This window comes from Neomonachus schauinslandi, chromosome 5, assembly GCF_002201575.2.
Source record: "Neomonachus schauinslandi chromosome 5, ASM220157v2, whole genome shotgun sequence".
In the NCBI taxonomy this organism is placed as follows: Eukaryota; Metazoa; Chordata; class Mammalia; order Carnivora; family Phocidae; genus Neomonachus; species Neomonachus schauinslandi.
The window spans coordinates 99,895,183-99,915,955 of record NC_058407.1 but is presented as its reverse complement, the minus strand read 5'-3'; the positions used below and the strand labels follow the sequence as shown (position 1 = coordinate 99,915,955).

The 20,773-nt window shown below is 47.0% G+C and overlaps 2 protein-coding genes across 3 annotated transcripts in view; both read left to right on the top strand.

The window, feature by feature from the left end:
- The window catches only part of TULP3 (TUB like protein 3), a 60,913-nt gene extending 52,967 nt beyond the window's left edge, over window positions 1-7,946 (top strand). The window contains exons 7-12 of the mRNA XM_021690653.1: window positions 1,976-2,088; window positions 2,398-2,512; window positions 4,902-5,000; window positions 5,394-5,565; window positions 6,284-7,334; window positions 7,925-7,946. Coding sequence (XP_021546328.1) covers window positions 1,976-2,088; window positions 2,398-2,512; window positions 4,902-5,000; window positions 5,394-5,565; window positions 6,284-6,417 — 633 coding nt within the window. The 3' untranslated portion in view covers window positions 6,418-7,334; window positions 7,925-7,946. The remainder of the gene's footprint in view (window positions 1-1,975; window positions 2,089-2,397; window positions 2,513-4,901; window positions 5,001-5,393; window positions 5,566-6,283; window positions 7,335-7,924) is intronic.
- A 10,310-nt stretch (window positions 7,947-18,256) lies between these two features.
- The window catches only part of TEAD4 (TEA domain transcription factor 4), a 61,181-nt gene continuing 58,664 nt past the window's right edge, over window positions 18,257-20,773 (top strand). For both annotated transcript variants that reach the window (XM_021690798.1, XM_021690797.1), the window contains exon 1: window positions 18,257-18,363. In XM_021690798.1, coding sequence (XP_021546473.1) covers window positions 18,312-18,363 — 52 coding nt within the window. In that variant the 5' untranslated portion in view covers window positions 18,257-18,311. The remainder of the gene's footprint in view (window positions 18,364-20,773) is intronic.

The window sequence follows — 20,773 nt, the reverse complement described above, 5'->3', positions numbered from 1 at the left end:
CTGTTGTTGTCCAAATCCAGTAGGGTTTGGGAAGGATGCACAAGTATGACAGTATTCATGCCACTGAAGTCACAGGGGTTTAAAACAACAACATACGGGGCGCCTGGGTGGCTCAGTCAGTTAAGCATCTGCCTTCAGCTCAGGTCATGACCCCAGGGTCCTGGGATCGAGCCCCGCATCGGGCTCCCTGCTCCGCGGGAAGCCTGCTTCTCCCTCTCCCTCTCTGCTACACCCCAGGGAGCCTGCTTCTCCCTCTCCCTCTGCTGCTCTCTCTCTTTCTCTCTCTGTGTGTCAAATAAATAAATAAAATATTTTAAAAAATACAAAAGGAATATGAGGAAAGCAGCCGCGGTAAAGAATGGGAAGGGTGGGTGTTCAGCGTCCTGTCTCTCCTGAAGTTGGAAGGACCCTTCCTCGCCAAATCGGATGAAGCTTTTTTGAAAAAACCACTGGAGGTTTTAGGGATAAAGTTGCACCTAGTTGTAGTAGCCCCCCCCCCCCCCCCCCGCCCCCTGCCAAGTTTTGCTTTCTGTGGTTTCAGTCCCCTGCAGTCACTGCCATCTGGAAGTAGATGGGCCCTTCTTCTGACATAGGTTCGGCAGGTCAATAGTAGCCTAACGCCCCCTCTCTTCATCTCATTACATAGGCATTTTAAAATCTCACATCAGCATGAGAAGAAGGGGAGTACAGTACAGTGAGATATTTTGAGAGAGAAAGACCACATTCATATAACTTTTATTATAGTATATTGTCAGAATTATCATGTTATTGTTGCTAGTCTCTTGCTATGCCTTATGTATAAATTAAACTTTGTCATATGTATGTACAGTAAAAAACATAGTTTGTAGAGCATCCACCGGGGGTGTAGGCATCCACCGGGGGTCTTAGTGGATAAGGGGGGTCTGTTGTATATGGAGAATCCAGCTAAGTGAATTTTGAAAAGTTGTACAGTAGGGAATCCCTAAAAGCGAATTCTGAGAAGCATTATAAGGGTTAGAAAAAGAGATAAAGGCCCCAAGATTGGTCTTCTCCAAGAAAACACCAAACGGCAGGTGAGACTGGTGCCTCCGGAGGCCCTGGGATGGGAGGCCACACGGCTGCACGGCCTCCACAGCCATCAAGGCCAAGGAGCTCATGGCAGCAAGAGCAAGGATGAGGAGTGGATGCTTCTCACTAGCCTGAGTTGTCTGCGCAAGGACATGAAGTTCAGGTCCCTGGTCCGCCTGCCCATCAGGGACTCTGAGGTCATTGAGGTTTTCCTGGGATCATCCTTCAAGGATGAGGTTTTTGAAGACCATGCCATTGCAAAAGCAGACCCATGCTGGTGGGCAGACGAGGTTCAAGGCATGTGTTACCATCAGGGATCCCAGCAGACACATGGGTCGGTGTTAAATGCTCCAGTGAGGTAGACGCTGACATCCGTGGGACCATCATTCTGGCCACGTTTTCTAGTCCCAGTGCAGCAAGGCCTCTGGGAGAACGAGATCAGCAAGCTCCACACCGTCCCTTGTAAGGTGACCAGACGCTGTAGCTCTGTGCTGGTGGTGTGCCACATCCCCGGCCCCAGGGGCCCTGGCTCCATGTGGGCTGCTGTACCTCCACGGGGGGCTGCATAGCCACCCTGGGCAACGTCGCCAAGGCCACTTGGGATGCCATCTCCAAGACCTACAGCTGTCTCATCCCGACCTCTGGAAAGAGACTGTGTTCACCAAGGCCCCGTCTCAGGAGTTCACTGACCGTCTTGTAAAGACCCATATCAGAGGTTCTGTGCAGAAGACCCAGGCTCCTGCCGTGGTCACCACGTAGTTTGTATACAAGAAAAATGAAGGTGAATTAAGCCTGTTAAAAGCAAAAAAGACCAAAAGAGTGACTGCTTGGCACATGATAGGCACTTGCTAAACATTTGTTAAGTGAATAGTTAGACCGTGGTGGTTGTCTTGATATTCTTGACGGACATTTTTTTTTCTTTTTCCAGATATTTCTTCTTGCAGGTAGGAAGCGGAAAAAGAGCAAAACATCCAACTACCTTATCTCCACTGATCCAACAGATTTATCTCGTGAAGGGGCAAGTTATATTGGCAAACTCAGGTGAGAGCAACCTTGTATCACTGACCTATTCTTGCTGATATTTTTATTCCTGTAGTTTCAGAGCAATCTGTATCTTTTTTTACAGTGAGTATGTATTGATATTGTAATCTTAAAAAAAAAAAAAGAAGTTAACAGAAAATCTAAGTCCCTTCCTTTAATTTTAGTGAGAGATCTTTGAAACAGTGGCGATGAACATTTGGAGAACAGGCAGATGGGCTTCCATTCTATTCCATACCTGTCCTAGATTTGTATTTGTGCAGGAGAAAAAAATATGGATAATCAATGGTAACTTTTTCCTCTTGATTCTAGATCCAACCTCATGGGGACCAAGTTCACAGTTTATGACCATGGTGTCAGCCCAACCAAGGCCCAAGGTCTGGTAGAGAAGGCCCATATCCGGCAGGAGCTGGTAGCCATCTGTTACGTATGTGCCATTCTCGTAATGCACTCTTTTCCCGAGTCTTTTCCCTGATTTCCTGGGTGTGCTGCTGGTACTTTAAACATAACCAACATTGAACTCACGGTCTTCCCTCCCAAGCTTGTTGCTATTTCTGTGACCCTCCTTTTCTGTTGCTGGTTGCTTTTTTCTCTATATATTCAAGTTTTAATCATTTACAAATTGCCAAGTTTGGTTCTTTTTAAGTTTTTTTTTTTTTTTAACGTTTCTTGTCTTACCTGTTCTTTTATTTTCCTAATGCCATTTTATTAACTTGGCCCTTCATCACCTTTTACCCACTGGCCAGAGGTTACAACAAAGTAGACTGATCTCTCTCTCTTTTTCTTTTTTTAAGATTTTTAAGATTTATTTATTTGAGAGAGTGAAAGAGAGAGAGCACAAGCAGGGGGAGGGGTAGAGGGAGAGAGAGGGGGAGAAGTGGGCTCCCTGCTGAATGCGGGGCTCGATCCCAGGACTCTGGGATCATGATCTCAGTTGAAGGCAGACACTTAACTATCTGAGCCACCCAGGCGCCTCTCTTTTTGCTTTTTAATTGAGGTGTAATTGACATTTTAGTTTCAGATGTGCACAGATTTTATTTTTTTATTTATAAAAAATATTATTTGTTTTTATTTTAAAAATTTTAAAAGGATTTTATTTATTTATTTGACACAGAAAGAGAGAGAACAAGCAGGGGGAGTGGCAGGCAGAGGGAGAGGGAGAAGCGGAGCCTAATCCCAGCACCCCAGGATCATGACCTGAGCCGAAGGCAGACGCTTAACCGACTGAGCCACCCAGGCGCCCTTATTTATTTACTTTTTAAAGATTTTACTTATTTACTTGAGAGAAAGAAGAGCATGAGGGGGGAGGAGGATCAGAGGGAGAGGAGAAGCGGAGTGCCCCCCCCCCAATGCGGGGCTCGATCCCAGGATCCCGAGACCATGACCTGAGCCGAAGGCAGATGCTTAACGACTGAGCTACCCAGACACCCCAAGATTTACTTATTTATTTGAGAGAGAGAGAGAGAGAGCACATGTGTGCACGTGCACACGTGAGTGGGGCAGGGGCAGAGGGAGAGAATCCCCAAGTAGACTGCGCTTAGTGCGGAGCCCGATGCTAGGCTCCATCTCAGGACCCATAACATCATGACCTGAGCCAAAACCAAGAGTCGGATGCTTAACTGAATGAGCCACCTCAGTGCCCTAATGTAATGAATTTATATATGTATATATTGCAAAATGATCATCACAGTAAGTCTAGTTAACATCCATTACCACCCATGGTTACAATTTTTTTTCTTGTGATGAGAACTTTTAAGATCTACTCTCTTAGCAACTTTCATATATACAATACAGTATTATTTTTTTAAATTTGTATAGCTAACACACAATGTTACATTAGTTTCAGGTATACAGCTTAGTGATTTGACAGGTTTATACATTATGCTATGTTCATCACCAGAATAGCTACCATCTGTCCCCATACATCACTATTACAATACTGGTGACTATATTCCTTATGTGGACATAGGCATTTGAATTTTTTTTTTTAAGATTTTATTCATTTATTTATTTATTTGACAGAGAGAGACACAGCGAGAGAAGGAACACAAGCAGGGGGAGTGGGAGAGGGAGAAGCAGGCTTCCCGCGGAGCAGGGAGCCCGATGCGGGGCTCGATCCCAGGACCCTGGGATCATGACCTGAGCCAAAGGCAGACGCTTAACGACTGAGCCACCCAGGCACCCTGGCATTTGAATTTTTTACCTCCTGGTACAGGCCCTATGTAAATTAAGCTATAATTCTCACTGTATATCATCTAGTGCCGTGCCCTCATTGGGAAATAAATATTTATTGATGATGACAAAATTGGACAGTTTGCTCACAATTGTCTCAAATTTCACTTAAGACTCAAGAGTAAGAATAAAGTTTCAAGCCAATAGAATCTGTTTTAAATTCAAGTGTTCACATTAGGTTTAAAAGGAGGTACAGTATTGCTTTTCTTTTTTTTAAAGATTTTATTTATTTATTTGTGAGAGAGAGAATGAGAGACAGAGAGCACGAGAGGGAGGAGGGTCAGAGGGAGAAGCAGACTCCCCGCTGAGCAGGGAGCCCGATGCGGGACTCGATCCCGGGACTCCAGGATCATGACCTGAGCCGAAGGCAGTCGCTTAACCAACTGAGCCACCCAGGCGCCCTGCTTTTCTTTTTTTGATTCCCTGTCTCTCTTCGTTTACCTGCAGTAAAGAAATAAAATTGTTTTTGGTGTTTTTGACATCATCATTGGACATTTTACATGCCCAAGAAAATCTTGTGTTAAGAATGGGGTCTCTTTTTCCTTTCTGTTCCTGAGTCCCTGCCTTATTCTCCTATCTTCCAGGAAACAAATGTACTTGGATTTAAAGGTCCTAGGAAAATGTCTGTCATCATTCCCGGGATGAATATGAATCATGAACGGATCCCCTTTCGGCCACGAAATGTAAGTAAGAACATAGTTAATCAGCAAGGGAGTCTGAAGGACAAGAATACATACAGACAAGATCAATACAAAAAAGTATTGATTCTTGGAGAACCCCAAGTTGGAGTATGGCTCATACCCTTATTTAGGAGAGTGATCACTGCAGAACAGCAGGGTAAGTTGCAGAGTAGTTGCAAAAGTGGTTGATTTGAAGCCACTTTGTCTGCAAAGAGAAATGCTAGATAATCCATCAGAATTTTAAAATCTGCCTTAACTTTTGGCTTTCTTTGTTTCTGTTGTACCCTTCCTGAAACGGAGAAAATACTCCCCTACACCCCCTTCTACCTCACAGATTGAGAGCGAATGATTTCCTATGGTTCTTAGTACAAAGCAATGGTTTTTCTCTTCAAACAGGACCATGAGAGCTTGCTTTCCAAATGGCAAAACAAAACCATGGAGAACTTGATTGAACTGCACAACAAGGCCCCAGTCTGGAACGATGACACGCAGTCCTACGTCCTGAACTTCCATGGCCGGGTCACTCAGGCATCTGTGAAGAACTTTCAGATAGTCCACGAGAATGACCGTAAGCCTGCAGGAAGGGTTGGGCAGGAATAGGAGGAAAGATGTTCTTACATGGTGGGGAAATGAGCACTTCCTATCATTGACAGGAAGTTCTATTCAGGGGAGAATTATTTAAGAAAGAAATTATTTCTTTGGAAAGACTAAAGTGCAGTTTTATTTATTTATTTTTATTTTTTAAAGACTTATTTTTGTATTTTGGGGTGGAGGGGCAGAGGGAGAGGGAGGGAGAGAATCTCAAGCAGGCTTCATGCCCAGCGTGGAGCCAGACATGGGGCTCGATCTCACGACCCTGGGATCATCACCTGAGCCGAAATCAAGAGTCAGACGCTCAACCCACTGAGCCACCCAGGCGTCCCTAAAGTGGCAGTTTTAAAGTAAAACTTCTGAACCACTGTTTGGGAAGTAGATGCAATGGCTCCAATCAGTAAAGGTTCTTCGGCACGTCTAGCCCTTGGATCTTGTGCTGTTCCCTCCTCTGGCCCTTTCATGCTAGTCCGGGCTCGTCTCCTGCTCTCTGAGAGGAATAGTAATAGAAACTTGGCTCATGGTTAGCAGACACTCTTGTCAGTGCCTCTTGCCATCCTTCTCAAGCTTTCCCATTTTAAAGAGACCTGGTTATTGTCTGACCCATTTGGAGGATTTTTCCCTGTATTATAAGTAGGCTTTTCCCCGGTACAGCTCCATTACATTCTAATGTCCTAATTTCTTTCTGTTTCTAGCTGACTACATAGTCATGCAGTTTGGACGTGTGGCAGACGATGTGTTCACCCTGGACTACAACTACCCGCTGTGTGCACTTCAGGCCTTTGCCATCGGGCTTTCTAGCTTTGACAGCAAACTGGCATGTGAATGAGAGAAACGGCAGGTGCCAAGCTTTCTCACTCAGAGCTTTCAGGAGCGGATATTGCCTCCTCTGCTTTTGCCCCAGGACATGAAGAGCGACAGCCCACCCCTTGGGGAGCAATCCCCGAATGTATGTATATGTTTATACGTGCGTGTGTACATGTATTTAGGGGTATATGTACACACGCACGTATGTACACACACACTCAACTTCTCTGGGTTTCACAGACCCGGTCAGGGATCACAGCTTCACATGGGTGAGACATGGTTCAGAGCACAGAAGGTTCCTGTCCAGAGCACATTGGTAACTCCTGAGGTGATTGCCCAAAGATTCTGTGCCTCAACAGTCAGATTTCCTATGCTTGGAAACTTGCAGCAAGAATCACGTTCTAATGATTAATTACCGGGGTCTTTTTTTGGAAGACCTTTTCAGAGTGGGAGAGTTCCCTAAATTGCCTTTAGTCTTCAGGTCTGTAGACTTTTTCTGTAAATGGCCAAGAGAGTCCCTCACAGCTGCTCAGCTCTGTTGTACCACAAACACAGCCAGGGCCAGTTCAGAAGCCAGTGAGTCTGGCTGTGTTCCATTGAAACTTTATTTATAAAAACAGGCAGCAGGCCAGATTTGGCCTGTGGGCTGGTTTGGGGGCCCTGGCTCCAGGGATATTTCTGTAAACGATGGGCCTCGGCATCTTCCAGAATGGGCCCGTGGTCGTGACATCATATGAGTGGGAAATGGGTATCTCTAGGAAGCAACAGTCCCACAGACTGGATCCAAAAAGGTACTCGGCTACATCCACATAGCTTTTATGTTGTTTTCTATTTTTTATTTATTTTTATTTCTTTTAAGTAAGCCTTACGTGCACTATGGAGCTTAAACTCACGACCCTGAGATCAAAAGTCACATGCTCTACTGATGAAGCCAGCCAGGTACCCCTTAAAATTTTTTTATTTTATTTTTTTTTCAAGTAAGCTTTATGCCCAACGTGGGGCTTCTAAAAATTTTTATTTTTATTTTACTTTTTTTTTTTAAGTAAGCTTTGCTTTTACCTTGTTTTGGTGATGGTGGTTTCTAGAGTATCATTTACCTTCAGAGCTGGGAAAACCCCAAATCAGTGATCATTTTGAGTCCACACAGGTAGCTTAATTCTGCTGTCCTACCCAAAGTACCCATGGGAGAAGACGTCAGCCACTTTACCAGCCGACTTAGGCTCTCTTGGAAACACATCTAGTATTGTGTGGTCTCTGTCAGAGGGAGTGTGGTATTGTTAGAGCTGGCTTGCCTTCCTTGTGGGGCTTGGATGGTACTGACGTCACTGTCCCTTACTTCCCCCTCTTTCCTCAGAGCAGGTTGGCTAGCAGCAATCTCAGTCAAAGCGGCTATGGCCAAGTTTTGTGATCAGTGATGTGAGAAATGTATTGTCTTAATTTCAGTTTAGGCTGAAAGCATAAACTCTAGAGGTGACTTAGTCTAATTAAGACTGAGCGTAATTTGACAGTTGCCTTCATTTTCAATCCAGGAGTGCCTCTTACAGCTATATTACTATGAAGTCATAGTATAGAGGGACACACACACCTGTAGACCATGTAAGAGGTAAGAGAACATTGTGTATCGAACTTGTCATTGTCATTATCCAGAGAGGTGGCAGGGAGGCTTTGGTGACCGAGCTCTGCAGACCGTGTTAGGCAGAGCTTTGGACCTTTCTTCTTAACAGAAATATTATCAGCTCCCTAAAGCCTGGCTCACTGGTACCCATCATGTTCCTGTCCCTTTTCCTCACAGATCATAAGAGTTTTGCCAAGTCTTTCAGATTATTAGCACCTCCCAACAAATCCTATGACTCTGCTTGCCACCAGTTCACCAGTCTCAGAATGCATCTGACTCTTGAGAATCCAAGAACCTTGTGAGTCCTACATTCAGCATTGTCCCACTCCCAAGCCTTTGTGCGCCGAGCTGTTGCCAGCATGGGGCAAGGAGTCAGGGCTGTTGTGCGATTATGTTTCCCTTCTGCGGACTTCCTTTTCGTCCCAGCTTCCTGTTGTTCCTTGCTCCACATCAAATAGCAATGCGAAGGAAAGAGATGTGGGAGATGAAAAGACTCTTTGCCCATCCCCCACTGGCGAGGCCTGTTTGCTTTGTTTTGACATGCTTGGTTTCCATCTCAGGCATGCTTCCTATCAAGTGCCTCATTCAAAAAAGTGCCCTAACGCCGTTCAGACCTCTCGCGCCACCGTCCTGATGGACTGTCTAATCCGCCCTCGTTGAAAACGGAAAGCCTGACGGGACGACTGGATCTAATCCTGCTTCCTCCCACTTTGTCTGGCTCCGAGACATCTATGCCCCAGCTTCATGTACTCTCTGCTTGAACGTGCAGGCGATTGGTTTTACAGAAATCATATTTATACCTTTTGTATGCTACAGAAATAAAAGATAATTTATATAAAAATGTGAGCGTCTCCAGTCTTCTGTGTGAAGTCCCATCCCTTATGGAGTTCCTGCAGTCATGTTCTGGAATAATAAATTTCATCCTGTGGATTTCATCCTGTAAATCAGGATGCTATCATCCCAGGATAGCAGGAGTCTGCAGACTCAGAAGTCTGTCTCATCATATTTGTGACACCAAGAATTTTCTAGATAGATGATAGAGCCAAGAACTGAGCAAAGAGGGGTCCACAGAAGGGTGGGGTTTATATTGTTCTAGATACCTGCACTAGTCAGCCTCCTGGATCTTCTTCTTCTTCTTTTTTAGGGACATCTCCTTTTGAATTTTTTTTTAATTTGATTTATTTTTAAATAGGCTCTACACCCAACGTGGGGTTTGAACTCACAACCCTGAGGTCAAGAGTCATGTGCTCTACCAACTGAGCCAACCAGGCGCCCCTCCTGGATCTTTGTCGGCATCACTTACTGATTCAATATCTAAAACTGAAATAGACCCTGTCTCTTGCCTCTGAGTGTTCACATTTTAGAGCTACCTCACAGAGACAAGTTGAAAAAAATTATGTGTTCACAGATCTTTACTAGGCCTTCCTGCTCTTATCAGTGTCATAGTGAAAATGAGTCACATGGAAGGAACCAGGAAGAGCGTAAAAATCAGGATGAGAGGTGGAGTCAGAGTTTAATTCTTAGGGCTTGGTTATTCTTTTTCACATGGTTCTTTTTGGCTAAGGTGCACGGCTGGCTAAACAGATTATTTATGACACAATTTTTTGTATACTTTTCAGTGACCAGGAGTAATATCAATGCTTCAATGGTCATCGACATGAAAGATATCAGCAAGTGGTTTTTAAAAATCTAAAACAGGCCTACAAAAGGTTCTTTTTGATCAGAAGTTTAGCAGATCACACAACTAGCACCAATTCACTTCCTTTAGCCAGCATTGTAAGTACAGAAATAAAGCAATAGTTTGATTGAGGCCAAATCCCAGGGTTTTGAACCCTTTTGTGCCGGTGATTTGCCTGCGCCTCTTTCCTCCTCTATACATTGAGAGGTCTCAAACTATATGATCTTCAATTCTTGCCTATGGTTCTCCCCATTCACGCTGACAACAATGTGGAATTCCTCTACTTGCATTTGGAATTGAACTCTCTGGTTACCTTCTGGACAGCATCTTGCGTTTCATAGCTGAAGATAATGCTGAGAGGAGTGCCAGAGATCCCAGGAAAGGACCACGGATGCTTAAGCTAAGCAACTGGAGAGGGCAGATTCTGAATATGTCTTTGGTGGGAGATTCTGGAATGGCAGGAGTGCACGATGTGGGAGAGGCAGGATCTGGTGCTAAGGAAGTGCAGGACCTCCGGGCTGCTTTTCCCCAACCACTGGAGATGTCTTGCTCCACTGAGAAAACCCTGGGAAGTTGCAAGCTGCCCTTCTCCTCAGCCTCCAGCTCCCTCTCTAGATATAATGGCTCCCACACAAGTACTCATGCCATATGCCTAATGGCTGCTTCCCTCCATCTATAGCCCTGTTTTAATCTTCCCCATGTGAAACTCAGCTAGGGGCTTGCCAGGGCCTGGCCAGACCCTGTCCCACCCCTCAGACACATTTCTTGATCAATTGCATATTGGGTCATTTTGCCTTCTCTCCCCGCTTTGGTTGCCTAGTTGTCATAGTCAATGTATATTCCTTAAAAGTCTCACAAACTCCTCTCATCTGCAAAAAGCCAGGGATACCACAATAAATGATTTGCCATTGGTGCTCAGAATTTAGGCAAGCCTTAATTAAACTACAGATGGGTTCGTGGCACCACCTACCGACCGAGGATGCACATTACAAGTGCATTAAAATGAAAAGCGCAGATTCTGTAATCCAGAGGAGGAAGTCACAAAAGGCTCGGTGACTTCAACACCTGGACCATGTTATCACATATTTACAAAGCACCCTTGTGCTTCGGTGTGACTCTTCTGAAGGTCCGAGAACAGTAATACTTCTGGAGTTTAGAAGCCAGTAGAGGTATTCCAGGTAAAATGCCGGCACTTGGTATAGGATTGTGGCAAATATCAATATCGCTTTTATTAACATCCTTTTAAAATGAAGTGACACATTTAAGATTACATTTTTAGCCATGCAGTTATAGGAAATGGTTTATATGCACTCATAAAGAAATTCTAGAAGGTTTTCCAGGGGCTATAATGAGAGGAAAGAAAAACAGAATAGTTTAACTGGGAAACTAAACATCCAGGTTCTAGTCTCAACCCTGACCTGACCTCACATTCCTTACTTTGTACCCATCTCTCTACTTCTATGTGAAGGAACAGCCTAGGCAAAAAATGCCCCTGATGTTAGTGGAAATTTTGGAAATACTTCAACTATGAAATGGGCCTCCCTGATTTTTTCTGGCTCTTTTGGTCCATCAGGCCCAAGCTCCTTTCACAAGGTTCTAGGACTAGGGCCCAAGAGTCTGGAGGGATGAAAAGAGAGGAAGCCCCAGAAAGGGCAAAGCTGGTGGGGGCCAAGGTGAGAGTGGGAGTTTTCCTGATCTATTACCATCATTTAGTACACATTCTGGTTTAAAATGCTGGTTCTCAAGCCTCAGAGTTTTAATATCTAGTTAGATACTATCTACCAGATTCTGTCCCTTATTATGATTTTCAAAGATTCAAAAAATACCAGTAGTTCTTTTCTGTAGTCTGGGGGCGGGAAGGCTAGAGAGGAAGAATGATCTGAGAGGAGAGTGGCAGGCAGAGGAGGGCTAGGAATTAGATTGAGATTTTAAAAATGGGGTGAATATGTAATTTCTAGGGTATACATGCACATCAGGACAAACTACATCCATATAAGATAGAAGTTTGACCTTAAAAAATATGTCCTCATTTTGCCTTGAATCAATTTTATGTTATTCTGTATCAGAAATATAGAGATACGAATTCTAAATATTAATAATTTCATATGGTCTAAAAGAAACTTTAAAAACTACAATGAAAGCATCTGCCCATATCTGTTCCCTTCTTTTTCCCTTGCCCTGTTCCCCTCCTGTAGTGAACTCTTTTTAGTTTCCTTCTAGTGTATCTTCCTAATATTTCATTATGCAAAAATAAATGCATTTGTAACTCCCCAACTTTTGTGCACAAAATATATATAGCATACTATAAACTCAGTTCGACAGCTTGCTTACTATACCCTGGAGATAATCCCCTATCAGTAAATGCACACCTTCCTCATCTTTGTTTACGCTCCACAGTATTTCACTGTGGGAAGTACCAGTGTTTTTATTTATTTATTTTTAAAGATTTTCTTTATTTCAGAGAGAGAGAATGAGAGACAGAGAGCAGAAGAGGGAAGAGGGTCAGAGGGAGAAGCAGACCCCCTGCTGAGCAAGGAGCCCGATGTGGGACTCGATGCCGGGATTCCAGGATCATGACATGAGCCGAAGGCAGTCGCTTAACCAACTGAGCCACCCAGGCGCCCAGTACCAGTGTTTTTAATTAACCCCCTCTGTATGGACAATTTGCACATTAGAAATTTTATCAGGGGAGAAGGGGGAGAAAAAAAGAAATTGTATCAGTGTGTTTTGAGTATATGCAGTGTTCCAGGGACCCGTGTTACCTATTTTAATCCTCTTCTTTTTCACTCTTCACACTCAGTCACTACCACAACGTGACACCTTTACGTCGGGTGCTCCCACGGCCCTGAATGCTTCCCTTAGCTCTGCAGGTGTTCTCTGCCGGCTTGCCAAGCAGCGCCTGGAGGGTGGTCCACCACCGTGCTGTCCCACACCTTAGCCACTAGTTGTGGGCCGTTATTTACATTTAAATGAATCAAAATGAAATTCCGTTCTTCAGTCGGGCTAGCTACATTTCAAGTTCTCAGTGGCCACAAGTGGCTAGTGCCTATCATGCTGGACGGTGCAGATAAAGAACGCTTCATGGGGAAATTCCTTGTCTAGCTCCCTCATTCGACCGTTAGTATCTCGAGGGGCGGGGATGGGGATTTTTCTCTGTTTCTCCCTGGTGCTTCCCTAGCACAGTGCCAAGGATATCATCCGTGTTCAATAAATGTGGAGTGGGAAAATGAGTGATGAGGACACGGGGCTCATGGTCTAAGCGTGCCCAAGGTCACAGTCAGCATGCGCCTGAGCTGTTATTTGAACCCAGACGGTTTAGGTGCCCAGTAAGGTCATAGTGACTTATGTTAATTTTCAAAATATTGAATCTGTAGCTACTGAAAATGAAATCTGTAGCTGAATAAGACCGCGGAAAGCTTTTCCTTCCTTTCGATTTTTTTTTTTTCTGGAAGTCTTGGATATCCGAACCTAAAGATCCCCTGGGAACCTCAGAGAAACTCGCACATGAGAATTGGGTGGGGAAGGCTCCAAGCTCCAGCCTCTGGAAAGCAACGGTTTGTTTCGGTCTATAAATACACTGGATGAGTTTGCCAGGGCTGCCATAGCAAAATACCACAGACTGGGGGGCTTAAACAGAAGTTGACTTCTCACAGTTTTGGGGGCTAGAAGACAAAGATCAAGGGGTTGGCATGTTTGGTTCCTCCTGAGGCCTCTCTCCTTGGCTTGCAGATGGCGGCCTTCTTTTTGTGTCTGTGCGTGGCCCCCTTCTGTGAGTGTTCTGTGTCCTTTCTGATCTCTCTCCTTATAAGGGCACTGGTCAGCTGAGATGAGGGCCCCCCCCTAAAGACCTCTTTTTTAACTTAATCACCTCTTTAAAGACATTATCTCCAGATCCACTCACACTCTGAAGTACTGGGGATTAGGACTTCAACGTGTGAATTTGGGGGAGACACAATTCAGTCCATAGCATCTACTTAGTTCCCTAGATAGACTTAGAGTCAACCCTCTTTCACATTTATCTTTGACAAAGAGAGAACAGAACTAATATTCTGTTTATCAAATTAAAGGCTGCTTTTATTCGATAAAGACTGCAAACACCTTTGGTAAAGTTCTGCTTTGTTCTTCAGAACACAAGATGCACTTCGGTTGATACGGAGTGAGAAGTCTTCTTAAGGAAAAGCAAACAGAAGTATGGAGAGGTTGAAAAAGGAAAAGGAACCTGAGTGCCAGGGGACCACAATCACAGGAGGAACTCAGTCCCAAAACAGGGTTGTAGGCGGGTGGGGGGCATGCTTTGGAGATACCTGAAAAGTGCCTTTTACCTAGTGGCTGGGGAATGATCTTCTCCTTGTCAACTTGTTATTAGGCCATTAAGTCCAGTTGCGGGTGGTTTTTAAAAAAAGATGTGGTGAAACTAGGGAAGGGTTAGATACACAGTTCTAGTCACACTTTTCTCCCCCACTGTAAAAGTACAAGTTCGTTGCATATAGGAGGCAGAAGAATAAAATGCAGAAGAATAAAGAAATAAAGAATAACACCTGAAACTAATGTAACATTGTGTGTCAACTCTACTTCAATAAAAAAAATAAAGAATGAAAATGAGAGGGTGCCTGGGTGGCTCAGTCCGTTGAGCGCCTGACTCTTGGTTTCGGCTCAGGTCATGATCTCAGGGTGGGGAGGTCGAGGCCAGAGTCTGGCTCTGCACTCAGCGAGGAGTCTGTTTGAGATTCTTTTTCCCTCTCCCTCACCTGCACGCCTTCCCCTTCTTGCTTGTGCACATGTTCTCTCTCTCTAATACTTAAATAAAATCTTTAAAAAAAAGAATGAAAATGAGAAAATTAAAAAATCCCATTAATCTTCAACATGTCAGAGGTAATCACTCAAATACTTTTCAATTTATTTTTCAAAAACAGGATCATCCCACATATACTGCTCTTAGAATCTGTATTTCCACTTATATCATGAACAATGTTTGTCTGGTTTACTTTAAGAAAATCTTGTTATTAATAACTGAAAAGAATTCCATCATATAGATGTGGTTGAACTTGTTTAAAACATACAGATAATTTGTTTAACTATGACCATGCAGGTTGGAAAAACAAAATTTATTAAAAGAGTGGAAATAATACCGAACCACACGTGGTAAAAGTAATTAATATAATTTTTTACTGTAATTTTGGAGTATAGACAACACAAATACCCTCCCTGCATGAAACCTGGCTCTGACCACAGCCCTGCCCTCCTCCCGCACCACTCACCAGGAAGCCTGGGTGAGATGCAGCTGTAGGACTGGGTAGGGTGGTCTGCTTCACTAAGAAGTGAGGTGAGCTGTGGATTATATGGTGTCATTTGAGGGGAGCCATATGCATCTCTTCGAGCTTGATTTGGACAGATGCGATACTTCCACCAACGATTCATTTCTGAGGGTCACTGAAAGAGGGTCCTGTCCCTTAAGAAAGGTATTACCCCTGGGGAGGGGCAGGACACGTGTGTAAAATCAGTCAGTCTTGAACCTTCAGAACTTCCATGTCTGAGAACTATAGCCAGAGGGACCGCGACAGCTTGGGAAATGAGATTCCTGAAGGCGCAGAGCTCTCTAGAAGCCTGTGAGGGTGTCGACCAGGAGGCTGAGCTCCTGAAGGCATGCTATTCCAGCCTGTATCATTTAGGGTCTCGGCTAGTTAAGATTTGGAGGGAATTAGCCAACCTGATCTCCGAATTTCCTCTCAGCGATCTGGGCTGGACGTGACACTCCCAAGGTTGCTTTATTGTCTCCGCTCTGGACTCTGTTCCTCTAAACCCTCTGAACCTTGGCTGGACTCAGCTCCCAGCTAACCTATTTCTCCTTGCATTTGAATTCTTATCTCCGCGAATGGTACCACCAATTGTTCACTTGTCAAAGCTTAGTGAGTTTTGATTCCTCTCTCACCCTCACAGCCAACCTAGTTACCAGTTCTTGTTGATTTTGCCTGGGGACTGTTTCTGAGACCCTCTCCCTTGTCGTTGTCAAGCTCAGGAGCACGGCCTGAGCTTTGGGCACCCGGACTCTCCAATCCAGCCCGACACTGTGGCCAGAGGGGTCTTTCTAATGATCCTACTGATTATGTCACACCTGTGTCAAAATGGCCTTTCCGATGCCCAAACTCTTGAGCATGGGATACAATGATCTTCACAACCTGGCACCCACTTATTGTAATCTATTCTTCCAGCACACCAGTTTACAAGACTTTTCCTAAACACCCTGTGTGTACACGCTGCTATACCTTTGTGGGTCTTCCACCCTTGAGTTGGTAAGTTCTCATTTATCCTTCGAGGGCTGGAGCAAACGTTGCCCCTGTAACTTAGAGTTCATTGTTCCTTCCCTTGGGTTCCCTGTGAGCTCCGTATAATTGTCTTCCCACCTAAACTGTGAACTTCCTGAGGGTAGTGACCTGTCCCCTGCACCTAGCATGGTGCTCCAAGTCAACACTCAACAAATAATTATTGCATTAGATAGCCATTGTGTAGTTTGTACTTCCTTTGGTGCCTACATACTGCCCTGCAGTCTTTTCATGTATATGAGGTGTGACCAAGCCCTGATGTGACTCATTACTTAATAAGCATACCAGAATTTATGTAATCAAATCAGAGCTGCTTCCTTCAAAGTCTTCACCTTATGAGACTGGATATCTCGTCCAGTGATGCTGTCATTGCTCAAAACACCTTTGGAGCACCTCTCTTGGGAGTAACTTTGGCATTTATAGCACTTTCTTTTCAATCTCCTCTGTGGTAGCTTTTTTGGTTTCCATTTATTCAACATTTATTATGTGCTTATCTATCCAAGGCACCAAGGTGGTGCTGGGTGAAAGATAAGATAAATCAGACGTTTACTCTGTCTTCAAAGAAGTTTCTGTTTGGTAAGGGAGATACCATCTGGACAGCCACAGCAATACAAGGTGAAGTGATAATGCTCCCGCCGGGTTGGATCTGATTTTTGGAAAAAGCCAAAAGTCCTTTGGTTTCAGCCTCCCAACAAGGTGAGACAGAGAGGTATGTGATAACACTGCTTTAAGTCAACACTTCCAAAAAGGAGTCCAGTGCGTTTCCCGCACCCCTCTCCCCAACAAGAGAGTAAACTATCTGGTACGTTCACTTCAAACCCAGACTCCCACTTTGTGGCAATGCTCTTCTATATACGGAGTCTTCCCAGCTAAAGCTAAGCTCTTTGAGGGTAGGTGCTGAGGTCTTATTTTCATTTTTGTTTTCACAGCATCTGGGGGACACATAATATATATTGGATAATCTTATTCATTGAGTTACTGAGCCCAGAAGGTGTCTCCCCGTGCCACACGGACTTCACATCGAGTCTCCTCTCCCCATGTGCTTTATATATGCTCTTGGTAGGGACAGATCCTCAAGGGACAGACAACGACCGAAAGGACCAACGCCGGGGAGGGCACGCGTGGGGGCATTGGCGGCGGATCTGGGACTAGAGCCCGCGAGTTCCTGCTTCCTGGTTCCCCGGAGCGAGTGTCCTTTGGTGGGAGCCGCGGGGAAGGGAGCAGCCCTTCCTGCGCGTCGGGCGCCCGCCCCTTCCCAGGCCTCCCAGGGACTTGTGCGGAGCGGCGCCGGCCGGGGACGCCGAGGGTGGCAGGGCCACCCCACAGGACCCCCCCTTCCCCCCACCCCAGTTATGAGGAAGGTTTTTAGCTCCTGGGAAAGACAGTCGGAGACTCGGCCAGGAAAGGCAGGAACCGGGGGGCTCCGGGAGGACGAAGAGAGTCGCGGCCGAGAGATCCAAGGGAACGTCTGGTCGCCGGGAAGCAGCGGAGGCCGTGTCCGAGCCGAGGGGTCCGCGCCGCCGGGCCGCCGTCCCACCGCCCCGCCGCGCGCGCGCCCCCCCTCCCCCCCCCCCCCCCCCCCCGCCGCGCCGACCCCTCGGCCGCGTGCGCCGCCGCTCTTTTCTTCCCCCCTCGCCCTTCCTGCCCCGGACCTCTCGGCCCGGCCCGCGCCCCCGCTGCCCTCCCTTCCGCCGCTGGCCCCCGAGCTCCCTTCCTCTCGCCCGTTGACTCACTCCTCCAGGAATAGGGAGCTCCCGTGCTTTCCCGTCAGTCCCATTCTGGGAAAACTCCTCCCTCGGCGCGCTCCGCTCCGCTCTGCTCGGCTCGGCGCGCCAGCCCCCGGCGGCTGCGAAGCGGGTGCGGGCCGGCGCGGGGTGGGCTCCGGCCGCCGCCCGCCCTCCTCCCTGCCCGGCCGGTGGTCCCGGGCCGCCGCGAGGCTCCGCGCGCTGCCCCCTGTCGTCCGCAGTGCCGTCGCCGCCCCCCCGGGAGCTTAGCGGAGCCGCGGCGACGAGTTGGCGCGCGCGGCGGACCCCGTGGAGCTGGCTTAGCGCCTCCGCCCCACCTTCCCGCACCCTGGGACCGGTAAGGGTGCGGCGCGGCGCGGGGACTCGAGGACCTGGCCGGAGGGCCGGCGTCGGGCCGGGCGTGTGGAGCTCTCCCGGCACGTGGAGGCGGCGCGGACCTCGGGCTGGGGCCGGGGGTGGGGTGGGGGGATGCAGGGGGCTTCGCGGGAAGGGGGTCCCGGACACCGAAAGGCCCAGAAGCAGAAGCGGGAGCGGCGGCGGTCGAAGGGCCCAGCACCCATGCCTCTTTTCTGCCGGGCCCTTCTCCGACTTGGAAGAGCGAGCCCTGGAGGTAGTGTATTGGCTGGTGGAAATGACGAGTCTTTGCGAAAGTGGAGGAGATCCCTCCGGAGGGTGCCCAGCTCCCCGGGGCTTGAGAAGCCTGTCGTGTTCCGCGGTGGGGACCAGCCCGAGGGAGGAGAACTCCCAGACCTGAAGCGCGCCTTTCCCAGGGACACAGCCTCGGTGCACATGTGTGTAAAAGGGGATTCCAGTCACACACAGTGACTGTCTGATGAGTTCATGTGACTGCCTGACCGTCCCGGCTCCCTAGCTTTGGGTGTATGTGAGGGTGATACCTGTTCACATCTGACTCACCTTGGCTGCCAGTAGGCGTATTTGTTTGTGTTGAACGTGAGTATATTTCCACTCGAGGAGAGTGCTGTCTGTCTGAAAGTCTGGGTGTCTGAGTTCTTGTGCAATGCCACGTCTGTACGTGTGTATTTCTCTGTGAGGATGTTGGTTCCCGGCATGACTGTTTTTCCTGCCTGCATGACCATGGGCAAGAGACCGTGTCTCTCTTGCATGTGTGCGGGGATGATTGGACTGTGGTTGTTGGAGTGTGTGGTCCCCGGGCTCCATTCGCCCTGGACTGGGCAGAGCTGGAAGGAAGCTGTCCGCACCTGCCTCTTCCACGCAGCTGTCTTTCTGAGGGCGAGTGGGTTCTGTTCTTGCCTGTAACAGTTGGGAGAGCAAGCTGGTAGAAGGCTAAAGGAAGTTGAGATCTTTGTCTAGCGGTGATGGGATGGGTTGTTGATAGCCAGAACTGGGGATGGTTCCAGGCTGTCTTGAATCTTCAGAGGTGTGTGACCAGTGCTTTTCAAGTTGGCCCCAAGGACAAAGAGGATGGATGTGTACCAGCCTGGACTATTTTCTGCTGGTCCAGCTTTTCTTGGAGCTAGCTACCCAGTAGTCAAATGGAAGAATCTGATTCTTTACAACTTGCTAGATTACTCTCCACTTGGCTGTGGGAAGGGAAAGGGAGTAACTGCGTGCATGCTTTAGTGCGGGCTGGGAGGGAAGGGCTGCCTCTGATTTGCTAGTTGACCTGTGGGAAGACACTTCTGGGTGTCTTCAGTTTACCCATCTCTTCCTTTCTGTTTTGCTTTTTTTTTTTTTTTCTTTCTCCATTTAGGGTTTTATCATTTGAAATATTTTAAAGGCAGGAACTGGGCAGGGAGGGAGCCACAACTGTCCAGGAGATTGGCAGAAGTGACATAGCGTGTGATGGTGTTGGTAGGGGGACACAGGCAGATCGGGCACAGAGTTCTTTCTTCATTCCTACAAGGAGATGGGGGCATAATGTTGAGGACTTCTTGGAAGGAAGAAACAAGGCACTCTCAGGGGTGGGAGCTGGTAGCTGCTCCTCCATGCACCCTGAGGATGCAGGTGTTCTGGTGAGAGCCACCTCACCCTCTCACCTGCTTAGACTGGGCGTGCGGCCAGGACTTTGACGGCATCGGGTCTCAAGGCAGCATTGATAGAATAGAAAATATACAGATTTAGGGCTGGACATACCTGGGTGCAAATCCCGACAGTCACTTAAAATTGTTAAGGCCCTCAGGCTTAGTTTCCTGATGAATAATATGGGAGGGGGATAATTAATATCTCTCTAAAACGTTTGTTGTGAAAATTCGGTGTTTGCCAAGTACCCAGCATACTGTATGGCCCCTTCCAGACTTAGTAGTCAGTGTTTCCTAAGCGTATTTCAGCATGGAACCTCTTTTTTTCCCAAGAACTTCTCTGAACACCCTTTGACAAACCCTGCCCTGTTCATTTGTGTTTACTTAGCAAACATGAATTGAGCCTTTGCCATAGGCTAGACCCTGTATGGTGTTCTTCATCCTTAGGAACCAGGGTAGCTGATGGCCCAGGTGGAGGTGGGGCAGGGCTTTGTCCCAGGAGCACAGGGTCTGCAACTCCTTTGCTCTAACTCCGGTTTTGCCTTGACCCCAGGATTAACCTGCTGAACGTTATTGGACACTCTGATCTTAGTATCTAACTCCCTAAGGAAATGCCTGGGTGGCTCAGTCGGTTAAGCGTCTGCCTTCAGTTCAGGTCATGATCCCAGGGTCCTGGGATCGAGTCCTGCATCGGGCTTCTTGCTCAGCGGGGAGCCTGTTTCTCCCTCTGGCTGCCACTTCCCCTGCTTGTGCTCTCTCTGACAAATAAATAAATAAAAATCTTTGAAGACAGAGAAACTGAGACAGGGAAACTAGTGGGACAGTAACTTGCTTAAGATTACACAACCAGTGAGTCACAGAGCTGGGACTAGAGTCCATTCTGTTCTCACTTCACATTCTGTCTCCTCTTCTGTGGATCCCAATGCTCAGACCCCCTAGGCACCTTCATCTAAGAGGTGTGGAGGCTGGACCGGTCTGGCTTGGTGACGTCTCCCATCTTGTGGCTCAGATAGGAGGCAG